A 22,172-nucleotide genomic window follows, 5' to 3' on the forward strand; every position below is an offset into this window, starting at 1 on the left:
TCCTCGCTCCAATAGAAACGGCATCCCCAGAAGACACAGAGGTTCATTTCAGTGACTGTGCCCTTCAGATCCTCACTTACAGTGAGTCCTCCTCACTCCATTTCAACCCCAGTACCATTCAACACTTCACGATGGAATTTTAAAAAGCTAAATCATATATATGCCCTTATTAAATGACAGAGAGAGAGAGATGCCCCTGAGAAGATAGGTAAAGGAAGTATAGCAACATTTCAAGCTGGTCACAGCAGTAAAGAGGTACAAGTGGCTTCACCAAAATTACCGATTTATGGGTCTATCACAAATGACGCTTATAACAATAAACCAGCCAGCCTAGTGACCTTGTCTTATTGATATAAGTATTTATTAAAAGCCAGAAAATATTTACATACCTCTATTTCCCAGAGTGCTTTCGAACTGGTAGCAGAAGTGGCTGATTGACGCAAAGTTGTACGAAGGAAAATGTGCTGTTTTTTCTCATATTCATCACAAGTCAGAAACTTCTCTTGTTCCGCATGAAACAATCGAACAACATCACCCTAGAAAAACAGGTCAAGAAAACTATATTTCCAACAAAAGTTTGAACAAATAGACATAAGAAGTGGGTGTCTCTCTATAGTTTTGTTGCTCTGGGACTTCTGCTAACACTTGGCTTTTAATGAGTATGCATAAATGTACGTTTCCAAATACAGGAGGGAAAACCCAATGTGAGTTTTAAGGTTTATAGTCACATTCTAAGCTTCAAACCTCAGTGAATACACAGGTTTTGCATCTAGAAGCTCAGTAAGACTACCTTCAATTCTTCCAGTAAATGTCTAGGTAGCGCATACTTACCCCTTTTAGTACATCCTCTCGATAGGAACTATATTTCATGAATAGAGTAATTTTCCAGCTAGTGTTGCAATTAACAGCATTCACCTATTAATGAAGAAACATTAAGTTATAAGACTGCAGGTTCAACTTTATACCAGAAATTACTACTTCAACTAGTAGAAGGAGCAGAAAGAACAACTTTGGTATGTATGTCAAAAAATATCTTCAAAGGACCATCTGAAATCTACATGTACCTCAGGAATAGTAATTAGCATAACTGGGCTTATGCTTATGGAAACAATGAAACTATGGGACTTTTTTTACCCTCTCATGAGAAAATCAACAAATTCATTTTCTTTCCTCCTGAACTTACCTCTTTACACCCTGGATTATCGAGAAGCTCTATGTTGCTGGCATGTAGTGGCTGTCCTGCATTCACGGGCATCAAAACAACTTTATCTCCAACAACAATCTGGGAATCAGAAATAAGTTGCAATTGAGACAGTGCATGGGTCTGTGGTGCTATACCTGAAGCTAAAATTAACTGCACAGAAGTCCTCGTCATTGACCTAACATTTGACCCATTTATCCTTCATTTTAATTCTTTTTCTCTTCGAGGTAAAATATCTTCTGATAAATGATTATATAATCACGTCCCACAGTGCCTATCAGTCTGGATTCATAAAGCTGGTATAGATACTTTTTTTTTTTTTGGGCCACATCGCACAGCATGCAGGATCTTAGTTCCCCGACCAGGGATCGAACCCACAACCCTTGCAGTGGAAGCGTGGAGTCTTAACCACTGGACTGCCAGGGAAGTCCCTAGATCCTTTTCTTATTGGTCTCCTATTTCAGTTAGAGCTTTCTTAATGTCAATAAATATGTCAGCATCCCTCCACACCAGGTCTGATGCCATGTATACAGGAGATACAAAGAGTGAATGCACCCACCACAAATAAACCAATCTGCCTAAATATTAGAATCACTTCAAGTGCAAGTAGGAAACCTTATACATTTGTATTATCTCCAGAATTAAAAACAAATCTATTATATTTGATCTTCCCTATAGTCTCAGAAGTTTATTAAACATTCTAATGTCATCCGGATTCAGAGAATGCAGAATCCAGTATGACCCTCTAGGAATACATTTACAGTTTGGGCCTTGGGCAAATGGTTCACTTTTGTCTTAAACATCCAACACTAATATTGCTCCTTAAACCTGGTGCTCATTTTTTTATCTCACTTTTCTTATTGGAGTACAGGTGCTTTACAATGTTGTGTTATTTACTGCTGTATAATGAAGTGCATCAGCTATATGTATACATATATCCCCTCCTTCTTGGACCTCCCTCCCTCCACCCCCCATCTCACCCATCTAGGTCATCACAGAGCACCGAGCTGAGCTCCCTGTGCTATATAGCAGGTTCCCACTAGCTATCTATTTTACACATGGTAGTGTGTTTATGTCAAACCTAATCTCACAATTCACCCCACCCTCCCCTTCCCCCCACTGTGTGTACATGTCCATTCTTTACATCTGCATCTTTATTCCTGCCCTGCAAATAGGTTCGTGCTCATTTTTAGATAAAAATTAAAATCAGTTATGGGAAAAGTGCTCTAAAGAAGTAAGTCTAAGTTGATTTTTTATTTATGCTATCATTAACAATGTCTGCTTAATCTTCAAGTATTTTTATTCATATCTCAAATTGTGGGGAAATTAAGTTGTGCTTTCTTAATGATAATAATGAACAGTTATTTTATAGTTATTCAAGTTACTTTTGTTGTTAGGTTCTGCTAGAAGACTTATTACTGTAGTTACCTACACTCTCCTTCAGAGAATTGCTCACCACCATCTCAGAAATGAAAACCAACACCTTCCCTCTGCATATTTCATATCAACTGAATATTAGAGTAGATTAGTAGACAACTGAAAAACAAATTAGGACTCAGACAGTAAAAACAGACAGGACTTCTTCTCCCTGGATCTGAACCTAGACCAAGATTTTAAGGAACACAATTTCACACTTTTAATATAAATTAACCTTTAATAAATTATACACCGGAGTCTACATTCACCTATAGTACTGTTGGCACAAACTATATCTGAAGATTTAAATGTGACAGAGAAGCCTCAAGCTCATTAATGGAGCAACAGAAGGTTATCCTTTAGTTTGCAGGAATAGCTTCTGTTATTTACAGGACTGGTCTCTATTCACCATCCTGCCTTTCAAGTCCATAATCAGGCAGATGCTGTGACTCAAAATATCCATCACAGAAACTCTTTATATGTCCAGATAAGGAAAAATCATAAAGAAACTGTGTTGAGTGAGAGGATGAGGGGGCAGAACTGGCCTATATTTGTATAAAAAAGGGAAAGAGAGTAGGAGTGTACGCATAAGAAATTCTCCCAGTGGTAAACTGTAAAAGAAAGAACTGGGAATTGAGGACATGAAAAAAAAGATAAGAAAGAGACGTTTCCCGATATATCTTTATATTGTTTTCTATCTTTGAACCATGAATTGTTGCCTGTTTTAAACAATTAAATTATAAACAAAAAATAAAAGTCAACATGACATAGACATATTTTCAACATCCCCTCGAAAAACAAAAACATGTGTTATTGCACATGACACCAAGGCAAGTCTCAGAATCATGTAGAAGCCTGAGTAGTCTTCCATACCCTAAACACTGGGACTCGATACCACATTCTGCCAGGGCTATATCTGGTCTTCCAATTTCTTAAAGAACAATTCGATTTGGTTCACTGTCATTCTTATCTGTACCATACAAATATTAGCCAGTAAGTTGCTAAATATAATGACATATTTTAGCTATTTCTTTCCAATTAAAAGAATACTTTTGACTGCACCTATATTCACTGCTCTAAGTCTTACTGTTTATTATAGCTGTCTGTATGCTTTGGGCCAATCCCAAAGTTAGTTTTACCTCAAAACACCACCTGTAAAGTCTTATATAATTTTAAGAGACTAGCCATATAGCCAAAATGTCACCAACTCCACGGATTCATAAGAATGGTATTCATAAGGAGAATCTAGCATTAATTCACTAATTTCCAGGTCCTAGGTCTTGTTCTTGACAAGAGTTACTTTGACTACCCACGCTGAATAAAACTTACAAATGAAATGGACAAGATGCTAATCATAAGATATAAAAAGAACGGTAAGAAGTGCCAGGAATAACACAAAAGTGTGTAATAAATAGTCTCTATTTTCAGGGAATTCACATCTACTTAGATAACTTGGTAAATATGGAACTTGGTAATATTTTCAGACGAGTACAGGCATGGAGCCTGATCCACTGATAGGGTCAGATGCCTTCTGAGAAGTCACATATTTAAAGCAGAACTTGAATTTTCTGCCATATCACATTCACCCTAGTGCACAAACATTTAAAAAACCTGCAATTCCAAAAGCACGTCTGTTGATTCTACGTTAACAGCCATGTAAGATTCACGGTGGGATTTTACCGAAAATGAAGAGCAATGTAATGCCACTGGCAGCTACCCTTCTTTTGAAGTGGCACCTGATGTGGTGAAAAGAACATTGCAATAGAAATCAAAACACCAGGGATCGAGTCCACCTTCACCAGAATTCCAAGGGGTCTAGTTTTGCAAAACAGCAAAATCTACTTGCTATCTACTTAAGGAGACTCTTTCCCTAAGGGTTGGGTTTTTTTCTTGATTGAAAGAATATCTGGCCTTTTCTCCCCTTTAAAATCTACCACCAATGTAAAGAACTAAGGCCTTCTTAGATCAGTTTTAAATGAAAAATTAACTACTCAATCATGGGAAGATAAATGAAAATGAAATATTTATGAACTCTGCTCAAGGCTGTCCCCAGTGACTTTCTAACTGAGCAACAGCAAGTGAGGACTTCTATACAGCTGAGGTATCCATGAATCTATTTTCCCCCCAAAACTATCCACCCCGAAATTCTATAAGATAAATGACAAAGGTGTCCTTAAACAGTAGAAACAACTGATTTTTGAGGATACAAGCATTTTTCTCCCCAGACTATCATCAGCTTCATTCTTACATTTCATTTTGGTCACTGAACATCTTGTGGATACTTATAACCTAAATCGCAACTTAACTAATTGCTAAATAGTGAAATAGGAATTTTAAAGTCCTTTAAACCTTGCAATTTCCTCCCCTAAGTTTAATATGTTTTTAAAGAAAATCAACAGTAATTAAACCACTTGTTATGAAATAACAGTGTTTCCAATTGCCTTCAATAAAATACAGTAGGCTTATATTTTAGAAAAATGCTACCGATTCCTGGCAAAGAAAATGACCATTACGATACAATTATTTACATGGCAAATATAGGGCTGTGGATATGCTTATGTTTTCACAGCAACTTTAATCACACATAAAAGCTACACAGTGGCGAGCAAAAACAGTGAGCTATTTCAGCAAAAAGCAGTGTGTAAGGTTGCTTTAGCCATGCTTTATAGAGTACATCTATATAAGGAGGATCTCTACATCGCACTTAACAATTACATTGTCCATTTTAACCAAGATGGAATGTTTGGGTGGTAGGTTGTTCCCCACCCCACAACCCAATACAACTAATTATTTGAAATAGTTCATTACATTCAACTCTCTTTGAGCCTGTAAAGGCATTTGGGAGCAGGGAAAGGAATAGATAGAACGGAAAACTAGACAGAATTAATTAATAAAATCCACAGCTAGTCACAGGTCCCAATTTATCCAATCATTTCATCACATTCCTTTAGAGCTTGAGTTCAGGTTTTATTTGTTTTGACATTTTGTTTTGAAATTCACTGACCACCTGCCAACAGGGACCGTACTCAGTGGGAGTGAGGCGGGGGGCCCCGCTGGAGAAGGGAACGAGCATTACAAAACAGGGCATCCAAACACACAGGTTGTTCATAAACTGCATAACCAGTCCCCGAATAATTGAGAGTTGATTGTAATTAACTACCTACTGAAATTAAAATATATGTCATGCTCACAGCATACATCACTTGATGCCAAAAGGAAAAAAAAAAAAAGAGAACTTATTTTTAAGAAATCCAACACAAGATTTAAAGTGCACTACATTTCTACATGCCATGCTTCTCCCAAACCTTACCTAAGGAGGATATCATCAGATAACTTATTAACCAAATTAAACCATGAAGCTTGCATCCCGTAGAATTGAATTTGGACTTCAAAATTCACTGGAAAAAATAGATTCACTACAACAGAAGACATTTCTAAGACAAGAAACAGCCAATACATTTTAATGATTTTTTTTGGGGGGGGGGTACGCGGGCCTCTCACTGTCGTGGCCTCTCCCGTTGCGGAGCACAGGCTCCGGACGCGCAGGCTCAGCGGCCATGGCTCACGGGCCCAGCCACTCCGCGGCATGTGGGATCCTCCCGGACCAGGACATGAACCCGTGTCCCCTGCATCGGCAGGCGGACTCTCAACCACTGCGCCACCACGGAAGCCCCAATACATTTTAAAATGTCATCACAGTATTGATTGAGAGAACTGTCAGAATAATTACACTTTTATATTGCTTTGAATTTTTATGTTAATTTTTTTAATCTCAACTATTTTTCTTCATCACCTGACCCAATATCTGTAAAGTCGTCTATTTATGAAAGTTATTCTGTATTTGGGGTCAACCAGAATTTATTAAGCATCTTCCATGTGCCAGGGACTGTCACCTGCTACTTCATTTATTACACACAAAAATATCTAACTATTGATCCTGTTGAATCATTGCACATAATTTTATTTTCTCTGCTCTAAAGTAGCAGGAAAATATTTTAGCAACTACTAAAATTCACATGCTACAACACGCTCGCATTCCACAACGTATTTAAGTATTGTCGTCAATGAGCTACTGCCAATCTATAGCTCCTCATTCATTACACATCTATTAAGATGTACAGACTGCAAACAACTGGCTACAGAGGCAGTAAATGACATATTGTCATGATTTGCTGTGTCACTCTATTAATTGAAAGGAATAGACTCCATCTTCTGCAACACAGCTTTTTCCTTACAGCCATGCTCCCTCCTGAACAGGCCGAGAAGCAAACTCTGCCTCTCTCTCCCTTAAAAGTCTCAGCCAAGATTAACGTTCTTAAATTCTTTCACACAAATTCTGGCTGGAAGATGTTTTTAAATTAATCTGATCTTTGTCTTTTTATGATTCCTGAGCATAATTTTTACTATAAATAAATGCTTTCAACCTATTAAAGAAATTAACATAAAAATAATATGTTGAAGATTGAAAACTATATCTGTTTTCTTTGCACTTTCTGGATTCTCTACTACTAAGAGCTACAGTCTTTAAGAATGTGCTGCTTTTCTCTTAATCTTATAGTTACATACATTGTCACCCTCGCTTCTCAGCTTCCAGAAGGGATGAATATAAAACCAAGACCCTTCATTTCCTGCAGCGTCCAAGGACACGCGCATGGCATTCTTCTCCAGTAAAGCAGGTAATCTCTTGTTGACAGTCAGATACTTGTTGCTTTTTATATGCAGTAGCTGTAGAAGAAAGATATGGATTACCGCCTTTATTCTTTGGTCTCCTCTGCTAATTGCATATATGTGTTTATACTTATATCATGTGCCCACATAACACGGCTCGGGATAGAGTTTAAACAAAGAAGTTCTTTCCAGACTCCACAGTCACCATCTTTCTAAGCTGACTTTCTTTGGGTTCCTCCTCACCTCCATCCCCAATTCTCTTTCATAATGAAGTGAGCACATAAGGAAAACAAACCAGGGGACACTTCTGAATGATTTTCATCTACTGATAAATAATAAGATAAACCCAAGCTTTCCAAAGGAGACCAGGAGGTCCCCCCAAACTACATTCTTTCTCAATCCCTGCCTGGCCACAAAAACAGAACATATTAAAGAATAACCGAGGACCTGTAATAATGCACCTACCCACTTAGTATTATTAACCACCCCTGCCTGCAGACAGCCCTCACCCCCTGGGTGCGGAGACAGCCTGCCCATCCTAAATAAACTCTGCCACTTCCATAAGAGGACGCAATCCCACTCCTTCTCAGATGAGGGCAGAAGCCCAAGGGACATGCAGCCACAGGTATCACACAATCTATCATTAGATTAACTCATACGTCCAGGGAGCCGCAGACCCAGGGCTCTCCTCTTGTACCATCAGAGAACCGCTTTGCCAGTCCTGTGCTCTGACACTTTGCCATTGGCCGATAACAAAACATCAGGGGATGTTATTTTTTGAAACAGCTCTATGAAACACCTCATTGTAGTATTTACAGTAAGGAAGTTGTTAAGGCCATTGTTTACTATATTAAACAGTGCCCTCTTTATGAGAGCTCATTGGAGAAACAGTTCTCTGGTCTTCTTCCGGGGAATGTTTGTGCTTCCAAACTTCTGACCTAGCTCTCTGTACGGACCTTCTATGTGAATGCTGTAATATTTTACACTGCCCTTATAGCTACTCAAGCAACAAAAAGGCTTCCAGCCAAAGTTTATCAGCCTTTACAGCATGGATTTTATAAACATGCCTCACCCTTGACTTCATTTTATTCATGCAATCATTATTTTCCCTTTGATCCAGTTGCCTTATTTATTTCTATTAATATTTTATCTTATGTGGAATGTATTTTTGAAAATGCCTTACATTCTTTTTGGAACAAGGTGGGGCATTCACAACTACCCGAGTAAAAAGCTAAAAGATCTAAGTGAAGCACAAGAAAGAAATGCTGCTGAGAGAAATCAGTGTGTATACTAATTGAAATGGAAGAGCTAATACCTCAAGGACAGTTCCCATCTAAAAGTACAATTTGAAAACTTTCCTCCCTACAAAATGAAAACATAAAGCTTCATTTGTTACAGGTTAGTCCCATTAATTCTAAAGGACTCTTTTGTTACAGGTTTTCCCCATTTTCTTCCTTTTGATTTAATAACTTGTGCGTACATCCGGATCAGCTCACTTCTTTATGTGTATGCACCAGATTTATTCATACAGAACGGTGTGCTGAATATTAACAGAAAATATCACACTGTATAATTCCCACCAAAGAACAAACCACTGTATCCCCCAATTTTAAGGCAGGTTGGCATTCCTACCAAATGCAAATTAACCATAAAATATTCACCCCTTTTAAGCAAAAGTAAATAGACACTTACTTGTATAACATTACTATATTTCACAATTTCTCCCAACAGCTTCTTATTCTCTGATTCATTTTGTTTTTGTTCCAGTTCTGCAGCATGCTATAAATTGATTATCAGATATTTAGTGTGGAAGCATAGAAAACAGAACACAATAATTGACAAAGAAATAAGGTTTATTTTAGGAACAAAGAATACAACCAAGACTAAAATAGGCGGGTTGCTTTGCTCTTGGTGCTTCGGGAGAAAGAGGGGCAATAATTAAATACATGATGATAATGTGCGATAAAAATCTCTCATTTTAATGCTGAAATGTAGCCCAAAATATATTGAGATGCTTTTATGTTGGAAATTTCAGAAAAGTACTAGGCACTTTGGTCTTATAAAATTATTTTCAGAAGGAGTATTGCTAGAGAAACCAAACATAGTAGGTAAATTTCAAAAGCCTCAAGATTCAGTTTCAATTCAAAAGTAACAGGAATTTTAATGACACAAAATAAGTTCTATTAAATTTCCACAGAGCCCAGATCAGAAACAACAGACTTTCAATGTTTTTCCAATAGTCTTTCAAAAAAATTAGGTACTATGTCAAGTAAAATACAACTGGATTTGGTATTCCTGCAGAGATTCTGGACTGGCTTTCAGTGTGATGTGAATATCTGAATTAGTGTGGCACACCTGAATAAACAGCAGAAATGCACTACCTACATTCCAGGAAATCAGTAGCCACACCCTGTAACTTTAAAGTCCTTTCCGCTTTTAATGTGTTGCCACATCTATTCTGAATCTCAGTGTATTGAGTGAAATCACTAAGCTACAGAATAGATCTTTTGTTATTGCTGTACTTGTCCTAGCCTAAACCAGACAGATGGAAGGCTGGCCCTTACCTGTAATTTCTTCAGCAAGGCTGCCTCTGTGTGGTTCCCTTGTTTAACTTGCTTGGCTTTCCAATATTGTTTCTGAGCAGAATATCGGTTCATAGGGCACACCTTAAAGAGGCAGTCTATGACAAACCAACAAACAAAAACACTGTAACTAAGGAGACCAGCATTTCTTAGACTTCCCTTATAGCCTAGCATTGGAATCTCGGAATCCCTGAGTATAAATAACATTTAAACATCATCTAGCCCATCCTCCAGTCAACTGTTAAATTATCCCTATAACATCCTTTTTAAATAATCATTTAGCCTGTTAAAATACCTTCTTTTTCATTAATTTATAGGAAATCACAGCTGGCGTGATTTATAAAGAAATCAAACCAATGTAATCATTATAAAGCACTTCTTAATTATAATAAGGTGCCTGGACTTAGACAGTCAATAGAATGAGATTAGTGCCTTTCACTGCCTCATCTGACCTTGCACAATTAATTACTTATTCATGGTATGTATCTTTGACAGCCAAAGTGATGGAAGAAGTAGAAACAACCACAGTAATCAAGCAGTCGCATTTCAGTCATCTATTCCCCAAGCTTCCACATACCTGGGGTGAACATGGTGTAGACATCTGAGACGCAGTATGTTATAAGGGAAAAACAAAGCAAAACAAAAAAAACTAAATCAAGATTATAGTCCTAACTCTACTACTAAATATCAAGTTAGGAAATCATAGTGGAATAATATAGTTAGTGATATCTCTAAGTCAAAAAACAAATTTTTTTTCTGTTTAATGAGGAAAATGAAAGTTTGACTAAACAAAGGCCTTCATATGCTAATGATTCTGTACATTTGTGGAGTGGATAACACACAATCTAGAATAAAGGTCAATTCCGAATATTCTATAATAAAGGAGTATTGACATAGAAGATCTAAACATTATTTTCATTTTTCTCACAAAAAATTGTAAGAATTCTATGTAACAAATTTACCTTGTTTTGATCGATGTGTTAATATTTACAATCATTCCCATTTTTCAAGCATGTTTCACAAAAATAAAACTCAGTCAGCTCAAACATACATTTTAGCCACATTCTTGACTATACTATATGTGCACTCATTCTTTTATTCTCTTTAAAATTAATTATAAAATTAAATGAGACGACCTCTTTTCATATCTCACTTTTTTATGGTTCTAATGGCACACATGACCAAGAAATATGACCATAAATTTTTTAAGGAATTTTTCAAAGTCAGAAGAAATAATGACTTTTCTCCTATAGCTTGTAATTATAAACACAAGTTCTATTGATTACCTCCCACCTACACATACAAAGCTATAGAAAACATTATTAACTTCTGGTCTAAAAGTTACTTATGTGGATGAGTAAAGATTTTATAACCAACAGAAAACAGACACCTTCTAACTGCTGAAAGTTGGTTGAGAGACTGTTAGAATTACAGTAGGTTACAGGAATCATCACTTAGAACAACGGTGTGGAAACCAAATAACTGGACCTGAAAACTGTTTTTCTTGACAACATATTTAATTAACCCTAGAAAATATTTCCATATATTAGTATCTACAAAGAGAATACACAATTTTTCAAGCACACATATAGAGGTTGTTTACAGATAGCTCCAAAAGAGTACTCCCAATTTAATACAGCAGGCTACTTAGACTGTCCTGTATCAGGCAAGTGGCCAAACTCTACATTGTTTAGTGCAGCAAAAACACAAGTCCATATTCAAGTAGAACTGAACTCTATAATCTGCAGTCTCTACTTCTGACTTCCTTTAACTATGAAAAGAGAAAAAAAAATGTGTTCTTCTCCATTACTTCAAATTCCTAATTAAGTTCATTAGGAAATGGTCTTTTTTTTTTTCTTCTTTTTTTTCTTTTGGCTGCATTGGGTCTTCGTTGCTGCACGTGGCTTTCTCTAGTTGTGGCGAGCAGGGGCTACTCTTTGTTGAGGTGCGTGGGCTTCTCATTGCGGTGGCTTCTCTTGTGGCAGAGCACAGGCTCTAGGCACGCAGGCTTCAGTAGTTGTGGCACGCGGGCTCAGTAGTGGCTCACCAGCTCTAGAGCGCGGGCTTCAGTAGTTGTGGCGCACAGGCTTAGAAGCTCCGCGGCATGTGGGATCTTCCCAGACCAGGGCTGGAATCCGTGTCCCCTGCACTGGCAGGCGGATACTTAAGCACTGTGCCACCAGGGAAGCCCAGGAAATGGTCTTTTGACAAAGAAAATATTTGTCCTAAATTCTAGACCAACCAGTAGCACTCCTAACTAGTGGTATCCTTAGGTAACTAGGAAAGAAACTGGGTGTCGTGATCCTCGTCATCATAGCTAAAGTGATTGTGAAGCGAAGTTAAGCATCCAGCCAACTAAGGTTTAATGCTTAGGTTGTGCCTCTGGGTGCTGTAAGGCTCAGACCCTGTCCTCAGAAGCTCTCAGTCTAGCGGGTGAAACAGGCTGAAGTTTTTCAATGGGGCTCTGGAGAAGGTGCTGTGTGGTTCAGAGATGAATCTGACCTTTCACATTCTTTAGGGGAGGCCAGAAAAGTCTTCCAAAAAAGAAGGCACAAGTCAAGTGTTAAAGAACCCATACTAATTCAGCACATTCGCAAGAGGGTTCAAATGCTCAGAGGGGAGGGGCGTCCCAACCAGAGCCCATGGCCGGTACAAGGGCAGCGAAGGAGAATGCCCAGGGACCTGCCAACCGTGCCAAAAAACGACAGCCCCAGCTGCGAAATGAAATCGGTGAGGCTGGCTGAAATCAGCCTCTGCAGAGTGCCATGTTCTAGGTTAGAAGTATGCACTGCATCCCAGGGAAAATGCGAACTCTTATACAGGGTTTTCAGCTCTTACAGCACGTGAAGGATGATGTGAACACGAGGCAAGAAACCCAGCACAAAAGCCAACTGCCAGTGTGATGAGAGCCAGGGAGGATCTGAATCTGGGCGTATGGGAGTTCTAGGGTAGCTGTAGATTTAAAAACAAAGCAGTAGAACCAACAGGCTTCGTCTTATCTCTTAGTGTGGGGTGGGGAAGGGCGAGGGAGAGAGAGAGTGAGGATGGCCAAACAGGCTTCCATCCACTCCCTCTGAGACACTAAGGCTTAGATTTCCACAGCCCTTTCCATTTTCAGGGCCTCAGCTGTATGGCTCTCCTCAGCAACACTCCCCAGGAGGCATCTCATTCTGTAAATAAACGATCTGTTTCTGTGTGGCAACTAATATCACAGGAGTATTTTGGTTGACAGGAGGGAACCTAGGGCATGCAGATGTCTGTAAAAATGCTTGTGGTGGTGGTGATTCTGACGGGGGTGTGTGTGTGTGTGTGTGTGTGTGTGTGTGTGTGCATGCGTGTGTGTGTGTGTGTGATTCTCTCTCTGCCTCCTTTGGAAAACTTTTTTAAAAATCTACTGGTCTTGGACTAGTCGCGTATCTTGTCTGATTCTAAATTTACTACATAATAAAGGCATTAATAATACCTGCCACGCCTAGTTCATAGGGCTGCTGAGATGCGCAAAAAAGAGAATCTGTGAAACTACTCTGTGAACTTGAAAGGCCTATTATAAATATTAAATGTAAGGTATTATTATCAATATTGCTTCATTCATTCAGCGATAGTTTCACTGAGAGGTGACTAAACCCTTACAGAGCTCTCAGCAAAGAGCTTCAATAAGTAGAGTTCTTGGATTAAACACAAACATAACCCAAAAGTGCCCAATTCGTGACAAGGTGTTCGCCCCTTTGTTTTAAGATACCACGATGTGTTTTTTTATACAGTTCTTGAATTCCCTGAAACAGCATGGCAGGGAGCAGAGGGTGAATCTCCATTACCTTTTAATATCTTTTAAAATATGCAGAAGCAATCACTAGCGCCGGCATGGATGCAGTCTTTGACGAAAAGCCTGTGTTTCTCTGGCATGCAGGAACCCAGAGCTCCTCACCCTGCTTCTAGAACTAGCTCTCTAGAATCCCTTAGTCAGCTCATTCTCTAAAGTTAGAGATGTATAAACTGCTAGGAGAAAAGGTCTTGGGGGGGGTTTTCTAATTAGAAACCTGCTCAGTGTCATTTATTAACTAGGTAACAACAATCTTTTCAGCATTTCAAGACTCAAAGAATAATAAAAAAGGCAAGATTTGCTTCATAGAGCAAACACCAAAAGCACAAAGAGAAGGAAGTAATTTGAGTTAAATTTTTTAAAAGCTTAACCTTAAGAACTATGGCCAGCAATTTCACAGAATTACATAAGTTTAGGAAATGTTAGAACTTCGACAAAATGGGCTATGTTCAATCGGGCAATATGCTAAAAACAATGTCTCAGAATTAGAACTGGTTTTTTACAACCGTGGAAGGAAACCAAGCCTCCCAGAAGTGCTCGTGTTAAACTAAAAGATCTGCTGGCATCTTTAACCTGCGAATAAATGCTAGTGGAGGGAAGAAATATGAAAGCCATTCAAATGGTGTGGAGCACATAATCCATGGTATATAACCCTGTAAATCAAAGAACTAACTTTCTCACGCGATTCCATGTACGTCTGGAAAGAACCCAGTCTAAACCTCCACTCACAATACCTCACTAAATAGTTCTGAAACGTTTTGCTTTGTATGTATACAAGTACTTCCTAAAATATTTGTATCTAAGGCAGCTTCTGCACCCCAGAAATTGACTATAGGACTCCATTCTGGGCTATTATATAGGATGTTCAAGTTATGTAGCTGCCAGCAATTTCCTTTGGTAATGGTGGAAAGAAAACTTTGTTTCATTTCTCCTCCCTCCAAAAGATGTTGTAAGATTTTTTTTTTAATTTTTTGATGTGGACTATTTTTAAAGTCTTTATTTAATGTGTTACACTATTGCTTCTGTTTTTGTGGTTTTGGTTTTTTGGACCCAAGGCACGTGGGATCTTAGCTCCCTGACCAGGGATCGAACCCACACCCCTGCTTTGGAAGGCAAAGTCTTAACTACCGGACCGCTAGGGAATTCCCCAGATGTTGTAAGATTTAAATGAGGCAAGACATAATTAAACCATCAGCAAATGCCTGTCACAAAGCAGGCTCTTCCATGGTAGCTTGTAAAATTATCTCATACTGATTACAGGGAACGTGGTTGCCAAGGGCTTTATTATCTCCACATGGAGAAAGGTGAGGAGGGAGGAGCTTTCCTTTTTCTCTTTTTCATATAAACAGGATGGAGCAGAATTCCATGAAGACAACAGAAGCTTCCCAATGATAAACTGGAAAGTGGTAACAAAACTCTCCCTAGGGTCAGGGACAGGCAGACAAGGGGCCACTAGACACCAGCAATTAGAATTCAGAGTTGGTCAGGGGAGAGGTACACATTCATTAGCCAAAAATATAACTGTAGCTCTCTTTTTGTTCTTCAGTTTCTCTAAGAAATGCATCCTGAAATACAGTGTGTGTATAGAACTCTTCATGTTTAGAGTGTGTTTTTAAAAGGAGTGTGTTTTGTTTATGCATGGAAATTTCAAACCAAACATCTACTCCTTTGGTCATAGTCAAAAGCAAGTACAGAGAGGGTATGTCAGAGGCAAAGTGTCCTCTAGAATGTTACAAAGGCCAAAGAAAATTTATTGCGGTTGTTAGCAAACATTAAAATTTATCACAATATGGCTGGACGACCAATATGGCTGGACGACCATGAATTATTACAGGATAACTTCCTCTAAGCAAAAGTCAGCTATTTTACTACTCAAGAGGGAGAGAAACGGCCTTTTGTAATTACAGGCTTGTAGACTGCGAAGATGTTAGAACTCGAAGGGGCCCGAGATAAAATCCAACCTTTCCCTTCTCTGAGATAAACAAGCAAAACCTCAGAGTGAGTTGCCTTAGTCATTCACGACAGACTCTCTAGATTAAAATAATTTATAAATATGAACAAGTTCAACCACACATAGCATGCTTGAAAGCCCTGACAAGTGACTGTCTGGCCCCTTGGTGGCAGGGATGTTAATACCATACTTTGTAAGGACCTACTGTAGAGCACAGGGAGCTCTACTCAATGCTTTTTACTGGCTTATATGGGAAACAATCTTAAAAAGAGTGGATATATGTATATGTATAACTCCTTCACCTTGCTATACACCTGAAGCTAACACAGATTGTAAATCAACTATACTCCAAAAAAAATTTTGAAGTACAAACAAAAAAAAATTTTTAAATACCATAGTTGGTTTGCTCATTACAGATTACTGCCATGGAGCACTTTGTGAACTACAGAGAGTACTACATATTGATAATAAAGATCATTTGATCCTCACAACACCCTTGAGATTTAGCCAGGATTATTTTCTCCATATTCCAGAGACGGAAACTGAGACTCTTCTTAAGTCCACACAGTTGGTAAGGAAATGAGCTGGAACTTGAACTGAGATCCTCTGATATATAGCTTTATCTATCTACATCCATAGATACATAAATATCTGATATCTAGATAGATAGATAGATAGATATAAAAGAGTTGTAATACTTCAAAAGAAACATTTATGTTTTCTCATGGGAAATACGCCACATGTGCATATACAATTAATGGTAAGACATCAATAGGAATGTTATAAAATCTTAGTCTCAAAAACATTAATTATCTGATTCCTAGATTAATGGCTAAATACTCAGAAACAAATGAAACTTTCTATTTTGCTTCCGTTGGAGTGAGGCAGAAAAACTAAATCCAAATGTACCAATGCTAATTTTCATTCTTGTCAAGTTGTAAATTTTAGCATTAAGCAAACCATTACATTAGACGTAAGTAGAAATCGCTATCAGAACATCATAATGTATAATTTTTCAACTAATTTTTCCCATCCTCAAATTATCATATTAACAGTGATAATCAAAAGAAAGTGTAATAAGCAGACTGATTCCAAAATCAAAATACAAGTCTCCAAATCCCATTACACAAATTAAGTCTGAAAGAAAAGAAATGCAAGTAAATTTATATATACATAAATGTGTGTGTCTATACATATAGACACATACATACACAATACTTACATATATAATATATTTTATATATGTTTACTTGTATTTTCATTTATAAGTATATAATATACTGCCATAGTGTCTCCTACGTATCAGGGGTGGTCACATTCCATCATTTAATTCTTCTAAAAACCCTCTGAGGTAACCATTAGCTTGATAAATGAAGAAAGAAAAACTCTAAACATTTTAAAGATCTATCCTAAAGTCTCAAAACTAGTTTTAAGACTTAATCCAGATCAATCTCTGTCCAAAGCCCATCTTTGTAATTTCATAGAAGACATTCCATATTTATGAAATTAAAACATAAAAAAATATATGTACTTCACATCCATTAGAACAGTTAATTTTTTTTTAAAGAGCAGAAAATAACAAGAGTTGGAGTGAATGTGGAGAAACTGGAACCCTTGTGCATTGTTGGTGGAGATATAAAATGATGCAGCCGCTATGAAAAACAGTATGGCAACTTCTCAAAAAATAAGGTTTGATCATAAGATTACCATATGATCCAGCAATTCCACTGCTGAGTACACAACAGAATTGAAAGTTGAGTCTCTTATGTTCATAGCAGCATTATTCACAATAGACAAAAAGTAGATGCAATACAAATGTCCATCAAGAGATGAATGGATAAACAAAACGTGGTATACATTTACAATGGAATATTATTCAGCCATAAAAAGAATAAAAATTCTGATACATGCTAAAAAAGTGCATTTAGGTACATTCACTGAAATTAAAACACACAACACAATAGTCTAGCTTTCCCTGGTTTCATACTTCTAGAGACCTGAATTTCTCCTACAAGGGCCCCAAAATGTATGAAAAAGAGACTATCCAAGTATCTGTAACTATGACTTAATAGAAGTAACAAACCAGAAAGTTAGAAACAGTGGGCAGGGAATTTTATGGCCTCAAGGTCTCCACTTGGAAAGTCCTAATTTTCGAATAGCTGAACAACTAAATTATTAAGACAGGTAAATTCACTTTATAGAGATAGGCTTTTTAAACCAGTTTTAGCATTGCAATAATAACTACTGGCCTAAATTTTTTTTTAAGTCAAACACAGGATATTTTATGCCATGTTACAGTTATGTAATGGAGACTTATGTAATATTTAGATTGAAGAATTGCTCACTGTTCATTGTCTAGCTACTAAATTAATTGCTATTCTCATCTGGAAGAACCAAAACAAAATCAGTTTGTTGTGCTAGGTCCTCTGTGAGCAGATATTTACCCATAAGAACAAAAAAAGATCATAAAGTCCTAATCATCATTATTACTGTAGATTTATGCCCAAGTGAGACCAGCTTTTTGTTGCTTATTATAACCATAAAGCATCTATCTCTATAAATAATTTAGCAGTCAATGGACAATAACTTTAGAGAGTGTTTTAAAAACTGTAATTGTGAAAACCATGTTTCAAGTCAATTTATTTGGTTCAATCAGCCATTTTTGAATGGAATGGAATGGAGTGGAATGGAATGGAGTGGAATAGAATTGAATGGAACAGGAAGGGAAGGGAAGAGGAGTAGAGGACACTGCAATAGCAAGTAATCTTTTCAAGAAACTTGTTTCTGAGGGCCTACTGTAGAGCACAGGGAACTCTGCTCAATATTCTGTAATAACCTAAATGGGAAAAGAATTTGAAAAAGAATAGATATATGTATAACTGAATCACTTCACTGTACACTGAAACTAACACAACATTGTTAATCAACTATGCTCCAATATAAAATTTTAAAAAATTTTAAACTCTGATAAAAAAAGAAACTTGTTTCTGGGGTGTGTGTGTGTGTGTGTGTGTGTGTGTGTGTGTGTGTGTACATGCTGGATTACAATGTGAAATGTACAGTATTCCATACTGAGAGTTGCAATAAAAAGTGTCTGAGGATTTCCCTGGTGGCACAGTGGTTAGGAATCCGCCTACTAATTCAGAGGACAGGGGTTCGAGCCCTGGTCCAGGAAGATCCCACATGCCATGGAGCAACTAAGCCCGTGCGCCACAACTACTGAGCCTGCTCTCTAGAGCCCACGAGCCACAACTACTGAGCCCGCGTGCCATAACTACTGAAGCCCACGTGCCTACAGCCCATTCTCTGCAACAAGAGAAGCCCCGCACCACAACGAAGAGTAGCCCCTGCTCACCGCAACTAGAGAAAGCCCGCATACAGCAACGAAGACCTAACACAGCCAAAAATAAATAAATAAATAAATTTTTTTTTTTTAAAAAGTGTTTGAAAGTCACTATTCTAGAGGGCTATACATGTATATAGGTTAGGGTTAAGGGAACCGAAGTATTTTAAAAAAACAAATAAATATAAAGAGAGGAGAGGAGGGGAGGGGGAGGGGGAGGGAGGAGAGGAAGCAAGGACGGGAAGGAGGGAAGAAAGGAATGGAAGGAGGGAGGGAGGAAGGAATCCTGTGCTCAAGAGGAGAGAAAACTGAGACTACTAAGGGACCTTCTTTTTGCTCTATAATTACGTTTGAAGTCCAGTTTTACTTTGAAATAAAAACTATCCTTTTATTAACTGCCCCATCAAATTTTTATATAGCCAATTACAATGAAACTGGAAGATGCCCTTTTAAATATATCTTCCTCCTTTTCACCTCCACTCTAGTTAACCTCTACCTTTACTCCAGTACCTATCCATCAAATGGTATCTTTCGTTAGTTAATATGTTTGCATGTAACTCTACATTCACAACCTATTATCTGGTATATGGAAGATGCTCAGCATCTGCAGGGGAAACACCTGCCAAGGTGCCTGAGAAACAATCATTAGATTTCTGCTCCGAAAGGTTTCAGTCTTTTTTGTATCCTGTTAAAATGCAAAAACCTGAGAAGGGAACACACTAAGATCCTGATTCTCAGTTTAAAACTGGAGATGGGTTGGTGCTGCAGATCTGGGGAAAGCACCTTTTACATTACCAACACCTGGGAAGGAGGTGAGGAAAGGGGTGCATCAAATTTTCCGATGGCGCAGACTGGGGAGGAATAACTAATTTGACAGACAAAAATCTAGATTTTAAATAATCTCTACAGGACAAACATCAACACAATTAAACTTCAAACAAACATACAGTTCTGCATTTAAATTCAGAAAAATTCAACTGTTTCAGTATGTGATAGACTTGAATTCAACTTCATATAATTATAGTGACCATTCAGCCCTGTGTGCCCAGGACAATTCTGGTTTATGCCTGTTACCTGTGCCTAATTATTCATTGTGTCCTTTTTCACTCTCAAAAGTGTCCTGGTTTAGATGATAAAGTATATGCTCACCCCAAATATGATAAATGAATACCGTGATGTGGCAGCTGGAAAACTGATGGAGCCATTTTAGACTTACTCATGGAAGAATGAAGCCCCAACCAGAGAAGCAGGGACACACCCAGAATATTAGGCTCAATTATAGACACCTTGGGACTTCCCTGGCATTCCAGTTGTTAAGACTCAGCGCTTCCAATGCAGGGGAGCAGGTTTGATCCCTGGTTGGGGAACGAAGGTCCCACATGCCGTGTGGTCAAACAAAAAAAAAATTATAGATGTCTAGAATATTGGGCTCAATTACAGCTGCCACATTTTAAGTGGCATCCTGACAAAATAGCCTGTATCCAAAGTTGGGCAAATGGGAAAGCAGGCATAATATAGAAATCATGTTGTTTGAAGAACAATGGTTGGAACTGGAAAACACTGCCCAACACAGGAAAGAAACAGTAGGCGTAATCTTACTTTATAAAGCTGAAAGGGGAAGACATTTTTTTCTATACTAATTCACTGTCAATTAGTTCAATGTAAGGAAAATCTTGCCAGCAATTGGAAATGTCCAAAAAATACAAATTAATCACAGACAGGTGAATTTTTACAATAGTGTTCAGGCAGAGGCAGATGAGAAATGCTGTAGAAGGGATCTTGCATTGGGAAGACAGCCCCTTCCAAATACTACTTACTACCTTCTGTTTTATGACGGGAATTGTGGCAGAGATGATTGGCATGAAAGGGTAGAGTTCATGTCCAGTATTTACTGATAAAAAGCTCAGATGGCTCACCTGCCCCAACTGTGTTTATCACATTGTGGATGGGTCTGGAATCTCACTATTACAAGGACCAGAAAATTGCAGCCTTGGATCTTATAAGCCTTCTACTATTAAATATCTGTCAGTACCAGGTTAAAATACTCAAAGTTAAAGCATAAATATCCATTATTATTGCTTCCAACTTTACATTCCAGATGAGCAAATACAGTTGTGTTTATTATATCTTGGAGTTTCAGAAGCATAATGCTTGTTGTGATATTATGCCACTTAAGTTTTTAATTTCATAAGATACTCCCAGATGAAAAGAAGATGAACAGAAAACTAAAGTTTAAAGAATGATAACCAAGAAATACCCTCTCCCCACAAAACACACACACACACACACACACACACACACACACTCTAATAGCAGCTAACACTGAATGGTCAAGCACTATGTACCAAGAACTATGATAAGAGCTCCACGTGGATTCTTTAATCTTCACAGAAAAATAAGAGGCAGGTCCTACTATCATTCCCATTTTACAGATGGTGAAACTGGAGGTTGAAGGTTAGGTTCTGCCCAGGGTCACAGAGTTAAACAAGTGGCGGAGCTGGGATTCAAACACACACCACTAACTTCAGAGTCTGTGCTTTTATACACTGAAGGTGGAAAGGACACACATAACCCAGCTATGTTGCACATTTGGCAGTAAGGGCAGTAGATACTGAAGAAGTGGGAAGTGGCAGACAGTAGGCTGGACATGAGCCTGCTTTTCAGAAGAAGGAAACTGAAAGACGGGGTGACAGAGAAGCTGCTGCAGAAAACAGGGCAGGGGAAATCAAAGCATGAGGAGGCATTTTCTTCTCCCTGTATTTTTTGTCGTCTCCTTCCACTTTTCCTCTTCCCTCCACAACTGTAAATTTTTTTGTTGTCCTCTTCCTTCACTTCCTAGGTTCTCTCTCATTCCATCTCTCTTTTCAGTTTTGTCTAGTTCTTTCGTTTCTCCTAATCATTTTCTTCCTTTCATTTTACTCTTTCCCCAATGTTTCCTTTATCTCTTCTCTGAACTTTCTCTTTTCTTTTTTCTTTCTTTCTCTTCCTTACATGATTACAAAGTTGTGCTTAAGAGGTATTATGATTTTCCTTGGATAAGATTATACCTTTTGTATTTCAAATAAAATACAGATGAATTGGACATTTTCTTATCAAAACTCAACTTAAAATTAACTTGCAAAAGCAAAACATATATCTAACAAGGGCTTGGATCCAGAACATAGAAAGTGTTTTTACAACGCAATAAAGGA

At 38.0% G+C, this 22,172-nt stretch overlaps 1 protein-coding gene across 2 annotated transcripts in view; it reads right to left on the bottom strand.

Annotated features, from left to right (window-relative positions):
- ITPR2 (inositol 1,4,5-trisphosphate receptor type 2) overlaps positions 1 to 22,172 on the bottom strand; it is a 527,727-nt gene that overhangs the window by 412,846 nt on the left and 92,709 nt on the right. For both annotated transcript variants that reach the window (XM_060024471.1, XM_060024470.1), the window contains exons 3-8: positions 9,850 to 9,965; positions 8,978 to 9,064; positions 7,184 to 7,342; positions 1,184 to 1,282; positions 832 to 915; positions 390 to 536 (exon numbers count right to left, since the gene is read on the bottom strand). In XM_060024471.1, the coding sequence (XP_059880454.1) occupies positions 390 to 536; positions 832 to 915; positions 1,184 to 1,282; positions 7,184 to 7,342; positions 8,978 to 9,064; positions 9,850 to 9,965 (692 nt within the window). The remainder of the gene's footprint in view (positions 1 to 389; positions 537 to 831; positions 916 to 1,183; positions 1,283 to 7,183; positions 7,343 to 8,977; positions 9,065 to 9,849; positions 9,966 to 22,172) is intronic.

Source organism: Delphinus delphis, chromosome 11 (assembly GCF_949987515.2).
Source record: "Delphinus delphis chromosome 11, mDelDel1.2, whole genome shotgun sequence".
Classification (NCBI taxonomy): Eukaryota; Metazoa; Chordata; class Mammalia; order Artiodactyla; family Delphinidae; genus Delphinus; species Delphinus delphis.